This window comes from Humulus lupulus, chromosome 4 (assembly GCF_963169125.1).
Source record: "Humulus lupulus chromosome 4, drHumLupu1.1, whole genome shotgun sequence".
Taxonomy (NCBI): domain Eukaryota; kingdom Viridiplantae; phylum Streptophyta; class Magnoliopsida; order Rosales; family Cannabaceae; genus Humulus; species Humulus lupulus.
The window spans coordinates 249,863,028-249,877,614 of record NC_084796.1 but is presented as its reverse complement, the minus strand read 5'-3'; the positions used below and the strand labels follow the sequence as shown (position 1 = coordinate 249,877,614).

General features: G+C 33.4%; 2 protein-coding genes across 3 annotated transcripts; both read left to right on the top strand.

The window, feature by feature from the left end:
* The first annotated feature begins 964 nt into the window (after positions 1-964).
* Positions 965-4,658, top strand: LOC133831697 (uncharacterized). 2 transcript variants are annotated; one of them, XM_062262089.1, is made up of 6 exons: positions 965-1,414; positions 2,853-3,046; positions 3,137-3,359; positions 3,653-3,738; positions 3,901-3,992; positions 4,114-4,658. In XM_062262089.1, exons 1-6 carry the CDS (start codon positions 1,304-1,306, stop codon positions 4,380-4,382), a joined length of 975 nt encoding a protein of 324 aa, XP_062118073.1. In that variant the 5' UTR covers positions 965-1,303; the 3' UTR covers positions 4,383-4,658. The 2 variants fall into 2 exon arrangements, with proteins under 2 accessions (XP_062118073.1, XP_062118072.1); XM_062262088.1 differs by having other exon boundaries at positions 966-1,414; positions 2,820-3,046.
* Positions 4,659-7,753: 3,095 nt separating this feature from the next.
* LOC133831696 (uncharacterized) lies at positions 7,754-13,377 on the top strand. Its single transcript, XM_062262087.1, has 7 exons — positions 7,754-8,180; positions 8,340-8,563; positions 8,957-9,608; positions 9,745-10,099; positions 11,506-11,600; positions 12,117-12,311; positions 12,516-13,377. The coding sequence occupies exons 1-7, from the start codon at positions 8,013-8,015 to the stop codon at positions 13,098-13,100; spliced, it is 2,274 nt and encodes a 757-aa protein (XP_062118071.1). The 5' UTR covers positions 7,754-8,012; the 3' UTR covers positions 13,101-13,377.
* The last annotated feature ends 1,210 nt before the right edge of the window (positions 13,378-14,587 follow it).

Sequence of the window (14,587 nt, the reverse complement as noted above, 5' to 3'; positions counted from 1 at the left end):
ACAAGAAAATCACGTTTTTTCTGATTCAAAATTATTACATCCTAAAATCCTACAAATCTATAACTTTTTTATATTTTCAAATTCTCTACACATAATTTTAAAACTTAAAAACAAGAAATCACGTTTTCTCTGACTCCAGATTATTACATCCTAATATCCTACAAATTTATCGGTCTGATTGGTATCTTATTGAAATCCAATTTTATATTTTTAAATACTTAAAATTAGTGGGACTCATATAATTAGTGATTGGTAGTTTGTTTTTTAAAATCAAATTCAAATCTGTATCCAAAATTTGTTAAGGAAAATTGAAAATGAGAAAAACTTGTTTTATCAATTTTGTGAAATTATTTTCTAAAATCTCACATATTCAGTTTCTGTTATATTTTCAAATTTAATACACATCATTAATTAAGTTTTTTAAAACTAAAAAACAGCTTACTGACATTGAACCAATCACATTTTCAGAAACATATTTTTAGTCACTAAATTCAGATTTTCATTTCAGAATCTCACTTTTCAAAAATCCAGTTTTTTAATCGCGAACCAATCATACTATAACTTCTTTATATTTTCAGATTTCTTATACATTATTTTAAAACTCAAAAATTATTATTTTTAAATACTAAACCAATCACATTTTTAAAAACACACATTTCAAAAATAAAATTTTTTAATCACAACCCAATTAAACCTTAAACCCTAACCGATAATTCAGCTAAACATACCACCCACCAAACCCAAATGGATAAATATCTATCCAATATACGAAAAGTCCAAACAATAGACCACGTGAATAAATCAGAAAATTTCAATTATTAAACCAAAATTAATCATATCACGACACGTGTCCCACTTCACTTCGCGACAAATGACTAAATTTTCCACGCATAAATAAAATAATTTTTTTTTAAAAATAAAATAAAAAACACAACACGCGGCGAAGCGAACGATCTCAACTTCAACACACTCACTCCCTTCCACTGCCTCCCTCTTTCCAAACACACCGACTTTTTTTTTTATTAATTTTTTTTTTTAAAATTTTCTGAGATATTCGATAATTTTTCATACATAAATTTTTGTTTTCTACTTCTCTCTATAATAAATCAGACCATTTATAGAAAATTAGTCTATAAATAATGTTTGGTTTGGTGTATTATGTAGTTGTAGTAGTAGTAGTAGTGACTACCAGTAGGTTTTGAGTTTTCTTTGATCGAATCCCATTTTCTTTCTTTCTTTCTTGGAATTTTCTTTCTTGGGTTTCTGGGTTTTTGGGGGGTTTTTTTGGGTATCGAATTCAACCATGTCTTCTGGGTCAGCTTCGTCTTCTTCGGACGCCATAGCTGGAAGCTCCAATCTCGAACGCTTTCTTCGCAGCATCACTCCCATTGTTTCTTCAAGAACTCTTCCTCAGGTTTTAATCTCTTTCTTGTTTTTTTTTCTTTTAATTTTTGGTTTAATTTCTGGGGATTCAGGGATGATATTCACTGAGTTTTTTATTGCATTAAAAAAAATATTAAACTTTGTTTTATCATTAAAAAAATAATAATATAATAAATTAGTGAAAAGTTATGAGAGATGATTAAAACATTGCACATGAGTTTCGAAAGCAGTCATATCCAATCAGGCCCCCTTGGATTTTTTTTTTTTTTTTTATAATAGAACTCCCTAGAAGATGCTTTGGATATTCGTAATTCTTTTTTATTTTGGATTTTAATATAAATGTCCCTGAATTTTTTGACGTTTAGCAATTCAGTCCCTAAAATATTTTTTTTACAATCGAGTCCTTGAGTTTTGCAATAAAGCTCCTTACTTTTTATATTATATAAATCTTGATATTATAAAGGTCTCGGGTGCACCTCCCGAAGAGGGTAAACCGGTGAAAAGTATGTTTGATGTAATTTTTTTGTATGATCGTTTATATTCTAATTATTTAGGGCGTTTGGTAAATTTTTAAGTAATTTTGAATAATTTACTTTGCAAAAAAATAGAGTTAAAATAGTTTGTTGATTGTGGGATTATTTTTATTATGCGAGTGAGTAGAAAGTAACTTATTTAAATATTATTGTTTAGAATTTTCTGAAAATTTACATAATACTCTAAATAACTACCTTCATATATATGGCCATAAAAAAATTTGCGTCGAAAATATTTTTTGACCCAAAAACAGGAGAGGGTTTGCATTGGGGTGCACCGGAAAACTATTCTATATTATTTGAATAAAGATATGTGCACTCAAAATATACACCCAAATATTATAAATAGTAACGTGTTACTATTTTTTTTAAACAGTGAATTCTAATTTTAATAAATGTGATTGGTTAGACTAAATTCCCACATTACTGTGTATAATATTTGAGTATATATTTTGAATCCACGTGTATCATTACTTATATTATATACCTTAAAAAAGTTATTAAAAAACAATAAAGACTTGATTTTTATTTATTATAAAGTACAAAGATTTGAATGCTAAAAAAATTTGTTTAGGGATTGAATTGATAAATAGAGTAAAAGTCAGGGAGTATGCCAAAACCCTATTTTTACATATAAAATTTTCTTATGAGGGAAACTAAGGTGTTGCCTTACTATTGATGATGTGATCAGCATACATGTGACAGTGTTAGTGAAAAAAACAAAATACTCTGAACTATTTTGTTAGTGTTGCTGTCTTTCTGAGTTAGATTTAGTAGATGACAAAAAGAATGGTGAAACATTTTATTATACATTGATATATAACAGCCTATATTGTTATGGATATACATGTATATATCACATGAATATTATTTCTCATTTCTTTTTTGAAAATTTATTTTCAGAGCTGCATCAATGATCTAAATAGTCTGTGGCAGCCACCTAGTAAGAACACATTTGAGTACTTCACACTTGGAGATCTTTGGGATTGTTATGGTGAATGGAGTGCCTTTGGTGTTGGCACACCAGTTCAATTAGACAGTGGTGAAACTGTTCTACAATTCTATGTTCCTTACCTATCTGCTATCCAAATCTACTGTAATAAATCTGTTGTTGCTTCCAACAGTAACAGGTACTGTTGATCGCACTACTCTACACTATGTAAAAATTTCGGTCATTTTTGTTCTACTTTCGTTGTGATTGTTGAGTTTTCATTGGACAGCGACTCGGCCGAGTTTGAAAGTGACTCGTGGAGCGATGATAGTGGGAGCGATAATCTGTCTAGGTCCCTTAGCAACAATTCTAGTAGGGCATGGGATTTTGTTTCTGAGGATTTTAACTTTGAGTTGGACAATCCATGGCCAGTGAAGGATAAACTTGGACACATTTACTTGCAATATATTGAGACTTGCTCTCCTTATTGGAGGCCTCCACTAATGGACAAGGTAACTCATTCTCATTTTGGTACCGAGCAGTTATTTGATTTTTTCTTTTAGGAGTGTTTGTTTTGAGTAGTTGAGTGACTTTGGAAAGTGTAGATGGACAAGGTAATAGTAAACTAAAGTGTATAAAATGATTCATTTTACCCCTAAAATACATGTGGGGTTCACAAAAATTATTAACTTTACCCCTAAAATTTTGAACCAAATATTTTAGATTCACATTCCCACCTTCACTTTACCCAATACCGAACAACTCCTTAGTAAAATGTGAATTTTATAGCTATTTGTCTTCACAGATGATGGAACTAGCTCAGCATCATCCTGCTCTGATGACTCTCAAGAGTGTTGATCTTTCCCCGGCGAGCTGGATGGCAGTCGCCTGGTAAGCATGGCTGCAGTAAAGTTCTTTTTTTTCTCGAGTATTCAATGGTCACGTTTGGAGAGTAGGATCGAACTTTTTCGATTACTTACAACTTTGCAACCAACATGTTTTTTTTCTTATTTTAATATTGACAAATGATTAACTCACTCATTCATTCTACAGGTACCCAATATATCAGATTCCAAGTAGGAAAAATGTAAAGGACTTATCTGCAAGCTTCCTCACTTATCACACACTGTCCTCATCTTTTGAAGGTAAAAATGACCACTTTTACTTTATCATATTCTAGTGAAAGAGGAGAAGAACAATATCAATCATAGCCAGCCAAGAATTCTCTTCTTCTTCTTATTCTTCTCATGCTTGATGCCTGTACAGATGGGGCAACCGAAAACAGCGGGGGAAACCCGGATGAAGGAACAAGCTGTTCGAAGGTCTCGGAGAAAGGTAACTGTGGTGGAATTTCTCTTCCTCCTTTTGGATTGGCTACATACAAGATGGAAGGAGATCTATGGTTGAAACCAGAGGCATATGACTATCAATATCAAAGGATAGTCAATCTCTACAGTGCTGCAGATTCTTGGCTGAAGCAACTGAATGTTAAACACCATGACTTCAACTTCTTCACTTGCCACTCTTTCATGTAAAGTTGTAAAAATCTCAAGTTTCATCAGATTCTCTTTTGCTGTGTTTTTGGGCTACTTTATCCAACCGCCTTGAGATGTCTCTCTACACTTCTTCTGAGAACATTCAGAAACTAAGGATTATAGACCTGAAGCTGTGTCTTTTGCCAATCTTGTAGGAGGGAATTTTGTGGAATGAGTTGTTGTTAATCATTAGAAAGTGTGTAAAATGATTGTGAGTAGATCTTGATACCATAACAAATAAAATGGTTACAAGTTAATAGATATATTCACTGTAAAGCTGGTTTTTTTTTTTATTCTTTTTGAGAATATTAATATAAAAAATGTGAAACTATGGAATATTATAAAACAAAGGTAAGTTATGTTAAAATAAGAAACCACAGATTTAAACTCAAAGTCTTCTTCTCCCAAACTTGATTCCATAACAAAAATTCTGGTCATCTTCTCTTTTAACTCCTAAGAGTTTCACACTACATAATAGTATTAAAACCAAATAAGTAACCCTTGTTGTTGATTTGAACCGTAAAAATAGGATAAAATTGCTATCGCTTCTAGCCCTTTCATTCTTATTCACGAATGAATTGGGAAAGCCAACAGAAAGATTCGATTCTGACTTTGTAGAGCCGGTGCTGCTGTTGTCTGCGCGTAGGGCCGTCCCCCACTCCCGTCCCAGGGTGCTAAGGGGTTTTGTTTTTGAAACAGACGGCAGTGTTTTGCTGACGCCTCGAATCAAGCTTTTGTTGCGACATGCTATGTCCCCCCCTCCCCCAATTGCTAGTAGGTTGATGGGTCGCACGCCCGGCACACATGTTTTGGCCTTGTGTGTCCATAACTCAAAATAGGTGACCTAACGGCCGCTGCCCGACTAAACATACCAATAGTCACCAGATTCATATGGGCTACTGAGGAGTAAGCAATGATCTTTTTATGATCGATCTGTCCTTGTTGTTGATTTGAATTGTAAAAATAGGATAAAATTAAAGTTGAATATTGATTTATCATAGATAAATCAATATCCAGAAAAGTTTGGATAGAAGCTGAGCCTTTGATTCATAGAAAAACATGTAACCTGGAAAATCAAACCCAACATTAAAAAAAATTGAGTGAAAAAACTAGGCGTTGCCATACTTAAACACAGTGTTGCAGTGCTAATGCCTCTAGTCTAAAAAAGATCTTAGTGTAACTTGAAAAAGCAAATTGTAACCAAAAGATAATTTGATTGACAAATTGTAAATAAATTTGAGAGAATATTTAGGCTTTGATTGAGGTAACTTTCCAAAGCTCATCTTTTTGTTATTTAGTTATATAAGTATTTTTTTTATGGTTGTTTGGATTGGATTATTCAAAGTGATTTTTAATGTTATAAGCTAATTTTAGAGAAGCTAATAGAACTAGTTTTTACAAAAAGGGTTTTACACAAGTTATAAGCTAAAAGTACAAGCCCTGCCAACAAGGGCTTTATTGGGGTAATAAATGAAGAGAGAATGATTTATTGTGATTCAACTAAATATAAAGATTTACGTTAACTTTAGTAAAATATTATTATTATTTTATTCTAAACTCCAAGATCAAATGAACTTAAGTGACCTAAGTTTCTTGATGTTGTTGAACTAAAAGTACAAATAAGTTAATGCTCTCTTGAGTACAAAATAGTCTCTAACCTATTTTTTGACTTAAGAATTCTAAATGATTGGGTAAAGAGTGTTCCTTTTCTTTTCTAGCTTAAATATAAAATAGATAACTTAATTCTAATTTATTTACACAATACAATCTTAAAATTATGCAAATTCACTACACAAATCACTCATCTATGTAGAGGAAAGATTTTACTCCACCGAAATCTTTCACACCATTAAAACTTTCTACCAGCTTGATCGAAGATTTCACTAAAAACATATACAACAAATATTTGAAAAAGAAAAAAAAAACTAATTATATACCATATAAGTAGGATTGACAAAATTACAGGTCGGAGGGGGCAGGGTTGGGCAAGTCCACACTAAGTTAATCAAAGCGAAATGCGGCCCCACCCTGCTTTTTTTTTTTTTAAATCCTACCCTTTATTCTTTAAAAAAAAAGGTTTATGCTTTTTTGGACCCTGTGTTTTTTCCCATTATCTGTTTGGACCCTGTGTTTTGACAAATTACTTTTTGGACTTTATGTTTTGTAAAATCGTTTAGATAGAACCCTAAACTCAATTTTGATGAAGAAAAAATTGAATATAACAACACAGTTTTAAGCAGAATGATTTTATTTTTGTTCTGAATTGTTAGTTTGGTAAATTATTTATAATTTTAGTTGAGAAAACATTGACCAAAATCGGGTTTAGGGTTCTATTTTAACCATTTTACAAAACATAGGGTTCAAAAAGTAATTTATTAAAACACAGGGTCCAAACAGGTAATGAGAAAAAATACAGGGTCCAAAAAGATATAAACAAAAAAAATTAAAATGCTTGCTTGCTGTTAAGAATATGAAAAGAAATGAGATTTGAACTAGAGGTGAGCATCGGTCGGTTTGAGCAGTTTTTTCATAACATAAAATCCAGAATTCGGTTTTTGGTCCGGATTGGTGCAATCCAAAAATCGACCGACCAAACCAGTTAAAAGAAAAGATCGACGGTTTTGAACTGCGGTTTGGTCGGTTAAACCGACCAAACCGAATTTCTTATTTTTTTTAAATTAATTTTTTTTTTAAGTTTTAGTTAAAAGACTAAAATTTTTGGATTGCTGAAATATATTTTTGTGTATTTTTAAAACATAAATATATAGAACATAATTTCATATTTTTTTTATTTTTATTTAATAATTTTAATAATTAATAATTTTATAATATTATATATTATATTGTTCGGTCAGTTTCGGTTCTGCTGGTCGGTCCGGACAAAATTTTCAAACCGACCGAATAGTTGCGGTTTGCGCCGTTGGCAGTTTTTTCAATGTTTGGTTTAATCGGTATCGATTTTTTCGGTATTCGGAAAGTCGGTGTATAAGGTTTTTCGGATTTTATGCTCAGTCCTAATTTGAACGTATTCTAGGTAAATTCCTCAATAAAATACAAAATAAATCGATCAAACTCCAAGTATTTATTAAGTAACTCAAGTAATTTTCCAAGTAAAGTCTCATTATATCTTTTCGTAGCATCTAAGTTTTCTAATATCTCATTAATATTCCGACCCTCCTTTTTCAGATTGGAATATTTTCCTCAGCTACAGTTATTTTCCAAAATACGATTTTTCCTTTTTTATTTTTATCGAAAAAAAAAAATGAATGCAACATAGATAGCCACGTGTCAACCACGTGGATAGGCTCTACGATTCGAAACGCGTCGTTTTCGCTTTTGATAATTTTTTGCTGCGGTTGCTTGCGTCGCTCTGTTTGTACAAAAAAAAAAAAAAAAATCAGTTGAAGCGAAGAGGAATCCGATTCCATTCCATTCTCTCCTCCACGGAATCCGATTCCATTCTCTTTCCAATCGGAGTCTAATCTTTGAATTCGATTCTATATGTACAGAGAAAAATTTGACTGAGTTTGAGAGAGAAATCACTGTTCGCAATTCGGAAAGCTTGGAATTTTGAATTCGGAGAATGAAATTGTTGTGACCAAGTAGTTGGATTAGGGAGAATCTTCCAACATGATTGTGTTCTGTTTGGGGATTGTGTTTGGGGCTTTGGTGGTTGTAGCAGTGGAAGCTTATCTTGTTTATGTAGTCCTCAATCGATTGAGCCGCAAAATCAAGCCCAAAGATCAGCCCGTACACCTCGACCACAATCAATCCCTTGATTTCTCCAACAACAAACAGGTGTCTTTTCTTGATTCTTTGTTTCTTTCTCAAGAGAATGTGAATCTTTTTTTGTTTTTTTGTTTTATTAAAAGATGAATTTGGAGAGAGAAAGCTTGATATTCAATGAATTTGATCTTTACATTGACGGTCAAAAAACGAACTTTATTTGTATCTCAGGGAGTAGTTTGGGTCCTGGAATCGAATAAGGTTGCAAAAGATTTGATAGAGCAGAAGCGGAAAAAAGAATTTATTGAGGTCTGTCCAGTTAAAAAACAAGCGAAAATCAAGGACACTTCTCTTGTACTGACAGATTCAGATGGTTCTTCAAAGAGTAGAACTGTTAATTTGAAAGGCTGCACTATTGAAGCCGTTTCTGCTTCAAATCTACCTTCAAGAAAATGGTAATGTACTAATCGACTCTCAAATCCAGTTTGCATTGTATGATGTCCTATATTTTGTCATGGTTTCTGAATTTCAATATATATTTCTCTTCAACATGTTTGGTAAATTGGATTTTCTGGGCATTTTGCTTCTTTGCTCTTTGCAGAAAATGCAGCTTAACTGTATTTTTAAAACTTTTGTGAGAAGCAATGATGCAGTTTGTTTTGAAACAGGAAACACCTTAGGTTCACATATTTATGAATTAGGAAATGTGATCATACTGCTAGATTTTACTTTGTGTTGTTAAAAATGTAATTGCACTTACCGAAAAAACTGATTAATGGGAACAACTTATTGATGGAAAATATCTTTGTCACTGTAAATATCCAGTCATTTTACTTTGTGTCCTTCAGGGCCAAACGATTTCCCGTCAAATTGGAAAACAAGGAGACTGCAATTTACAAGGATAGTAAAATCCTTTACATTTACCTTGAAACATCCTGGGAAAAAGAATCATGGTGTAGAGCTCTTCGTCTGGCATCATGTGATGATAAAAGTAAAATTGATGGATTTGTCAAGTTGCAGAAAGAGTTCCGCAATTATCTGAGTTCCTTAAATGCTGGATATCCTTCATTCATGAAACCATCAGCAGGGTTCTATGCTGCTGATATAGTGGACAGGACACCTAAGACTGAAGGTCCATCGTCGAAGGTTCGCATGTTATGGAAGAAGTTTGCAAAAAAGACGTCTAAGGGTGGTGTAGAAAATAAGTCAAATTGGGATAAATTTCATTCAAACCAGGATTCAGTTCTGGGCACTAGCTTCTTAAAGAATGCTGCTCCGGTTGACACAGCTAAGCATTCCATGGAAGATATTTCTCGTGCATCATCAACATTGACTCATTCCAGTAGCCAAAATCAAATTTCTGGTGTCTCTGAAGCAGACTCTGATGAAAGATTTTGTATAGATGAGGGAACTCTCTGTTGGAATTTGTTAATCTCACGGCTCTTTTTTGATGCCACAAAAAATGAAGCAATGAATAAATCCCTGCATGCACGTATTCAGGTATGTTGTTTTCTATTGAGATCTAGGTTTTTTTCTTTTTTTCTTTTGGCATTGTGTATAATGTCTCGTCTGGGTCTGGGTTAAAAGATGCATCGTTGTAAAATTTATTTTAATTTTATGATGTTTTGTATAACAGAGGACATTGTCTAATATGCGGACACCCAGTTACATTGGTGAAGTCATCTGTACCTATGTTAATCCTGGGAATATCCCACCTTATATTCATGGTATGAGGGTTCTTCCCACGGTGATGAGTGAGGTGTGGGCCTTTGAAGTCGACGTTGAATATGCCGGTGGTGCAATATTAGGCATTGAAACAAGACTCGAAGTTCGTGAACTAGATCCCGAAAAGAGCACGGTGGATGCAAATTCTGTTGATGATGTATCATCAGATCTTCTTGAAGGATTTGAGTATTATGGAAAGCAGTTAAATCTCGATAAAGGGACTGTTGATGCTGTAGAGAATAAGGAGGAGAGTGATCCTAAACCAGGTTTGTATGAACTCCTGTTAAAAGCGAATAATTTATTCATTTTGGATGCATGTATTTTGATAGAACAACCCAATAGGATTCTTCTGAACAAACAACAGAATATAGAGCAAAAGAATGAAAATGAAAGAAAGGGGTCCACTCATTTGCGTCCCCTCTAGAATATGTTCGCTAAGTAACCAAGCCAAAACAACTCAGCTAAACCCACCTGCACCAGCTCATCCACTATACAAAATGATAGACCTCCACTATGTTACACTTACACGTAAGAAGCCAGTAATTGATGGAAGGAATGGAAAATAGGAATAGGATAATTAAGGGAAGATTTGATTATTATAGAATCTTTGTGGTTGTCCTAGGATCGGATTTATTTGGTAAGTTTATGGGAATATATGGGATGAGAGTGTAAGGGTTTGGGTAATGGCTGAACTATTGTAATTGAGCACTAGCTCTGGAGGGAAACCAGGTCTCTCAAATATCTTAGTTTGTTCGAGTTTGCTTCCTATGTATCACAAAATACAAAGTCCAATATAACCCAATACACCTTGAGCCTTTGTTTTCCATTTTACCTTTATAGTGTAAGCGAATCGCATGAGTGTACCATTCCCCTAGTCTTTCACCTTGATTTCAAGGTGTAACTTAGGAAACTGCTGACAGGGAGCATCAAAATTTTCCCATATGGCTTCGTTTTTCGGTAAGTCCTCCCCCTAGATTTGTACTTCCAATTCATATGGGGGACCTGTCTTGCTGTGGTGCACATTCAACATAGGTACTGGTTCATCACCAACTCTTAAGTCCAGTGACAATTAAGTTGGTAAAACAGGAGAAGAGCAAGTAACTCCCTTGGTTCTTCATAGTTGTGATACATGAAAAATTAGGTGAATGGCTGAAGTTGGTGATAACTCCAACTTGTGAGTAACCTGTCCATTCCGAGCTTCCACCTTAAATGGTCCATAATACCAAGCAACATCGCAAAAACTACGTCCCCAACTTGAAATTCTTCATCCCTTCGATGTTCGAAGTAGATTTCATGCGATGACGTGCATGCAACAAATGCATCTTAAGGTCATTTAGGAAACCATCCCTATCCATACAGCCATTGGTCCCCTACTGAGATACTCATTATGATTTAACCACTTTTACATATAAATATTTATATATATATTTGGCATTGACATTTGTATTGGAGATGTCAAATATTGATATTACATGCATGTCATTTTCGCTGCACAAATTTAAGCATAATGTTCAACTGGGAAACAAATTGATTTTTTTTTTTCCTCCTTTATTTTCATCTTACTTTCCGCTTCTTGCTACAAAAAAACAGGTCGTGTGTCATATTAAGTGGTTTGAAACATGTTTCAGTAATGATAAGCTATCACAGTTGCAATTGATTGGATGCATTGCAGATAGATTAAAAAGCTCTAAAAGTTCTCTTTCAGCTACAAGTTACGGGTCCAGGTGGAAGTCTATTGTAAATTCTATTGCTAAACAGGTTTCTCAGGTTTGTAATAAATATATCTCTTTTTCTTTTTTTGACACTCTAATATACATCTGTCGTCGTAGTTTGTATAAGATGCTTGTATGATTTACCCCTTTTTATTATTGAAGTTGACATGCTACGACACAGATATAAGTTGATATTTGTACGCGCATTAGTTAGAGCTCAATTCAAGCTAATTACCCATATGTAAGTGTTAGCACAACAGAACAATACTTAATGAATACAGCTATAGAACTTCCAACATAGTCCTATGAAGTCCAGTATTCCATGTCCTATACGGCTAAAATTAAGCATGCTAAATTTAAAATCCTTGTAAGTTGTAATGTTTGAAATACTAAATTTGCTGGTGTCCATGTTGTATATCTCACCCTTGTATACTCTCTCTCTCTCACACACACACACATATTCACATGTACGCTCGGCTCAATAGTTCATCCACCTACCCCCATTGTTTAGGCATATAAAATTTAGAAATGTAGAGATGTGTTTATAAACTAACCATTTAAATTTATTAAGGTGCCCATATCTTTGGCAATAAGGGTAACATCCCTTCGAGGAACACTGCGGGTACATATAAAGCCACCACCTTCGGATCAATTGTGGTTCGGGTTTACATCCATGCCTGAAATCGATTTTAACTTGGACTCATCTGTCGGGGATCACAAAATTTCAAATGGGCATATTGCTTTGTTCCTAATCAGCCGACTTAAGGTGAGAAAAACAAAAGGTGTTTCTATCATAATATCATCCATTTTGATTATTTAATTTCTTTTTCATCACTAAGCACTGAGTAATTTTAATGCTTCTTATGGTCCCAAGGATAAAAGTTGTTTAACTTGTGCAATTTGATTGCAAGCATTTTGTTGAGGATTATTGGTAGGTTAAAGGAGCTGAAAGCTAGTTCCACATGTGCAGGGATCAATCCATGATACTCTAGTGCTGCCAAACTGTGAAAGTGTATGTATTCCTTGGATGATGGCAGATAAGGATGATTGGGTTCCAAGAAAGGTATCTCCTTTCGTATGGCTTAATCAAGAATCTGGAAACGATTCTGCTACTGCTTCTGATGTACTTAGAGATCAATGCTCTGAAGAAAAACCCAAGACAGACCCTAATCAGGGACCATCCAAGGGCCAATCTCAGGGCAATCATCAAACTCCAAAGACTACTGAGCGTGTTAAACATGCCAGTGAATCATTAGACATGATACCACATCCATCGACTTCCACTGATCCGTCTAATAGGACTGTGAATGAGTTGACAACCCCGTTGTTGGGGAATGATGATGCAAATGGAACCGAGAAAGGCTCTGATTCTCAATTTTCTTCCAGGTCTGTGAGCGTGTCTTCCATGGACGAGGATGACTCGAGGCCGAAGAGGTTCGGAAGAAGAACGAGGATGCTTGATCTCGGTAAGAAGATGGGAGAAAAATTGGAAGAAAAGAGGCGGCATTTAGAAGAAAAGAGTAAGCAAATTGTTGAGAAAATGAGAGGAACATGAAACCTGAAAAGAAAGGTCTATTGTTGTTTTCAACTAAGTTGGATCACAACCACACTACTTATTAGTTTGAATTGTTTGTAGATTTTTTCATTTGCGTATAGTCCCATGAGCATAGAAGTTTTCTTCTTTGCTTGTAGATTAGCTATTTTTGCACAATGATGCTGTGCAAGTTTTTCTCTTTTACTAATCTCTTCTATAAGAATATTACAGACATAAATAGTATAGCATAAATTTTGTAAGTGATCGCATCAAATAACTTTATTATTCTTCAGTGATATTTTTTTTCCCTCTAATGTTTCGGATTGCTTAGTTAACTCTGATGGTGTTGTAGTTGGGCACATGCCTAAGGCCAACTCCAATACAATTGCAAAATTTGGTGTTGATCCTGCACTATATATAACTCTAATAGGCCTGTAAATGTCACCAAAATGGTGGACATGAATTGATATGACACTGCAAATTGGTGGAACTAGGATAACATTTTTTTATACATCTAAATATATGTATATTATTTAATTTATAAGATAAAATAATATAATAATATAATGTGTATTTTGTGGAGAATATATGTTTTGGTGTAATTTTTTGGATTGGAAAAAAATATGGTGTTAAAATTACTTAATTTTGATATTGGTTCAACTCTATTTTGGTGTTCATGGTTGGAGTTGTCCTATGTTCTCGAATTAGTACGAAAACTTAGTATTATCTAACTCCTATGTTTAATACAATTTGATATGATTAATTAAAAATTTATTAAAATATATGATAAAAATGAAATAAAAAAAATATAATTTTGTTTAAAATAAAATAAAAATATAAATCTAAGATTTTTTAGGGCACGACTACAATGATGCATGTTTTTTATACATTATTATAGTAAATTGTATATTTTTACACACGTGTATAAGTTAAAATTCCATTTTTTATATGATGATTTTCATTATTATGGTAAATGTAAGCTATTTAGGATGTCAAAACATGATTCAAAACTTTCAGTTTCGTCACGTTTGTAAATATAATTTTAAACCTTATTTTTGGCATTTTCTTGAAAATTTGCAAGAGATTCAATGTGACTATAATAAATATCATAATGTAAAAATTAAGGTCTACGTGTGCAAAAATATACGATTCACCGTGATAGTGGACAAAAATGTGCACTGTTGTAGTCGTGCCCAACTTTTTTAATAGAATTATTTAATAAAGGTTAAGTGATACAGACATTATATTGATTATGTATCTTTTGACATATCGATAAAAATGAAGATTTCATTAAATGGATCATAAACAACAAGTAAAAAATAACTCAAACATAATCGAGTTGATAATATCACTCCACAAAAGTTGATTGTGCTACAAAGGGGAATGGAAGTTCAAAGTCCACCGATTTTTTTTCTTTGTTGGCTGTGGCTGCCCTGTTCTTGTTCAATAAATAACTTTTTTTTTTTGTCAAGTGAATACATCAAAAAACATCGACCTCTAGATGGTAA

Bases quoted from the DNA above. Each gene is read 5' to 3' on its own strand.
- LOC133831696 (XM_062262087.1), top strand. From the start codon at position 8,013: ATGATTGTGTTCTGTTTGGGGATTGTGTTTGGGGCTTTGGTGGTTGTA. The intron at 11,601-12,116 runs GTTTGTAATAAA...AAATTTATTAAG, and splicing joins TTGCTAAACAGGTTTCTCAG to GTGCCCATATCTTTGGCAAT. The intron at 12,312-12,515 runs GTGAGAAAAACA...CCACATGTGCAG, and splicing joins TCCTAATCAGCCGACTTAAG to GGATCAATCCATGATACTCT.
- LOC133831697 (XM_062262088.1), top strand. From the start codon at position 1,304: ATGTCTTCTGGGTCAGCTTCGTCTTCTTCGGACGCCATAGCTGGAAGC. The intron at 3,739-3,900 runs GTAAGCATGGCT...TTCATTCTACAG, and splicing joins AGCTGGATGGCAGTCGCCTG to GTACCCAATATATCAGATTC. The intron at 3,993-4,113 runs GTAAAAATGACC...ATGCCTGTACAG, and splicing joins ACTGTCCTCATCTTTTGAAG to ATGGGGCAACCGAAAACAGC.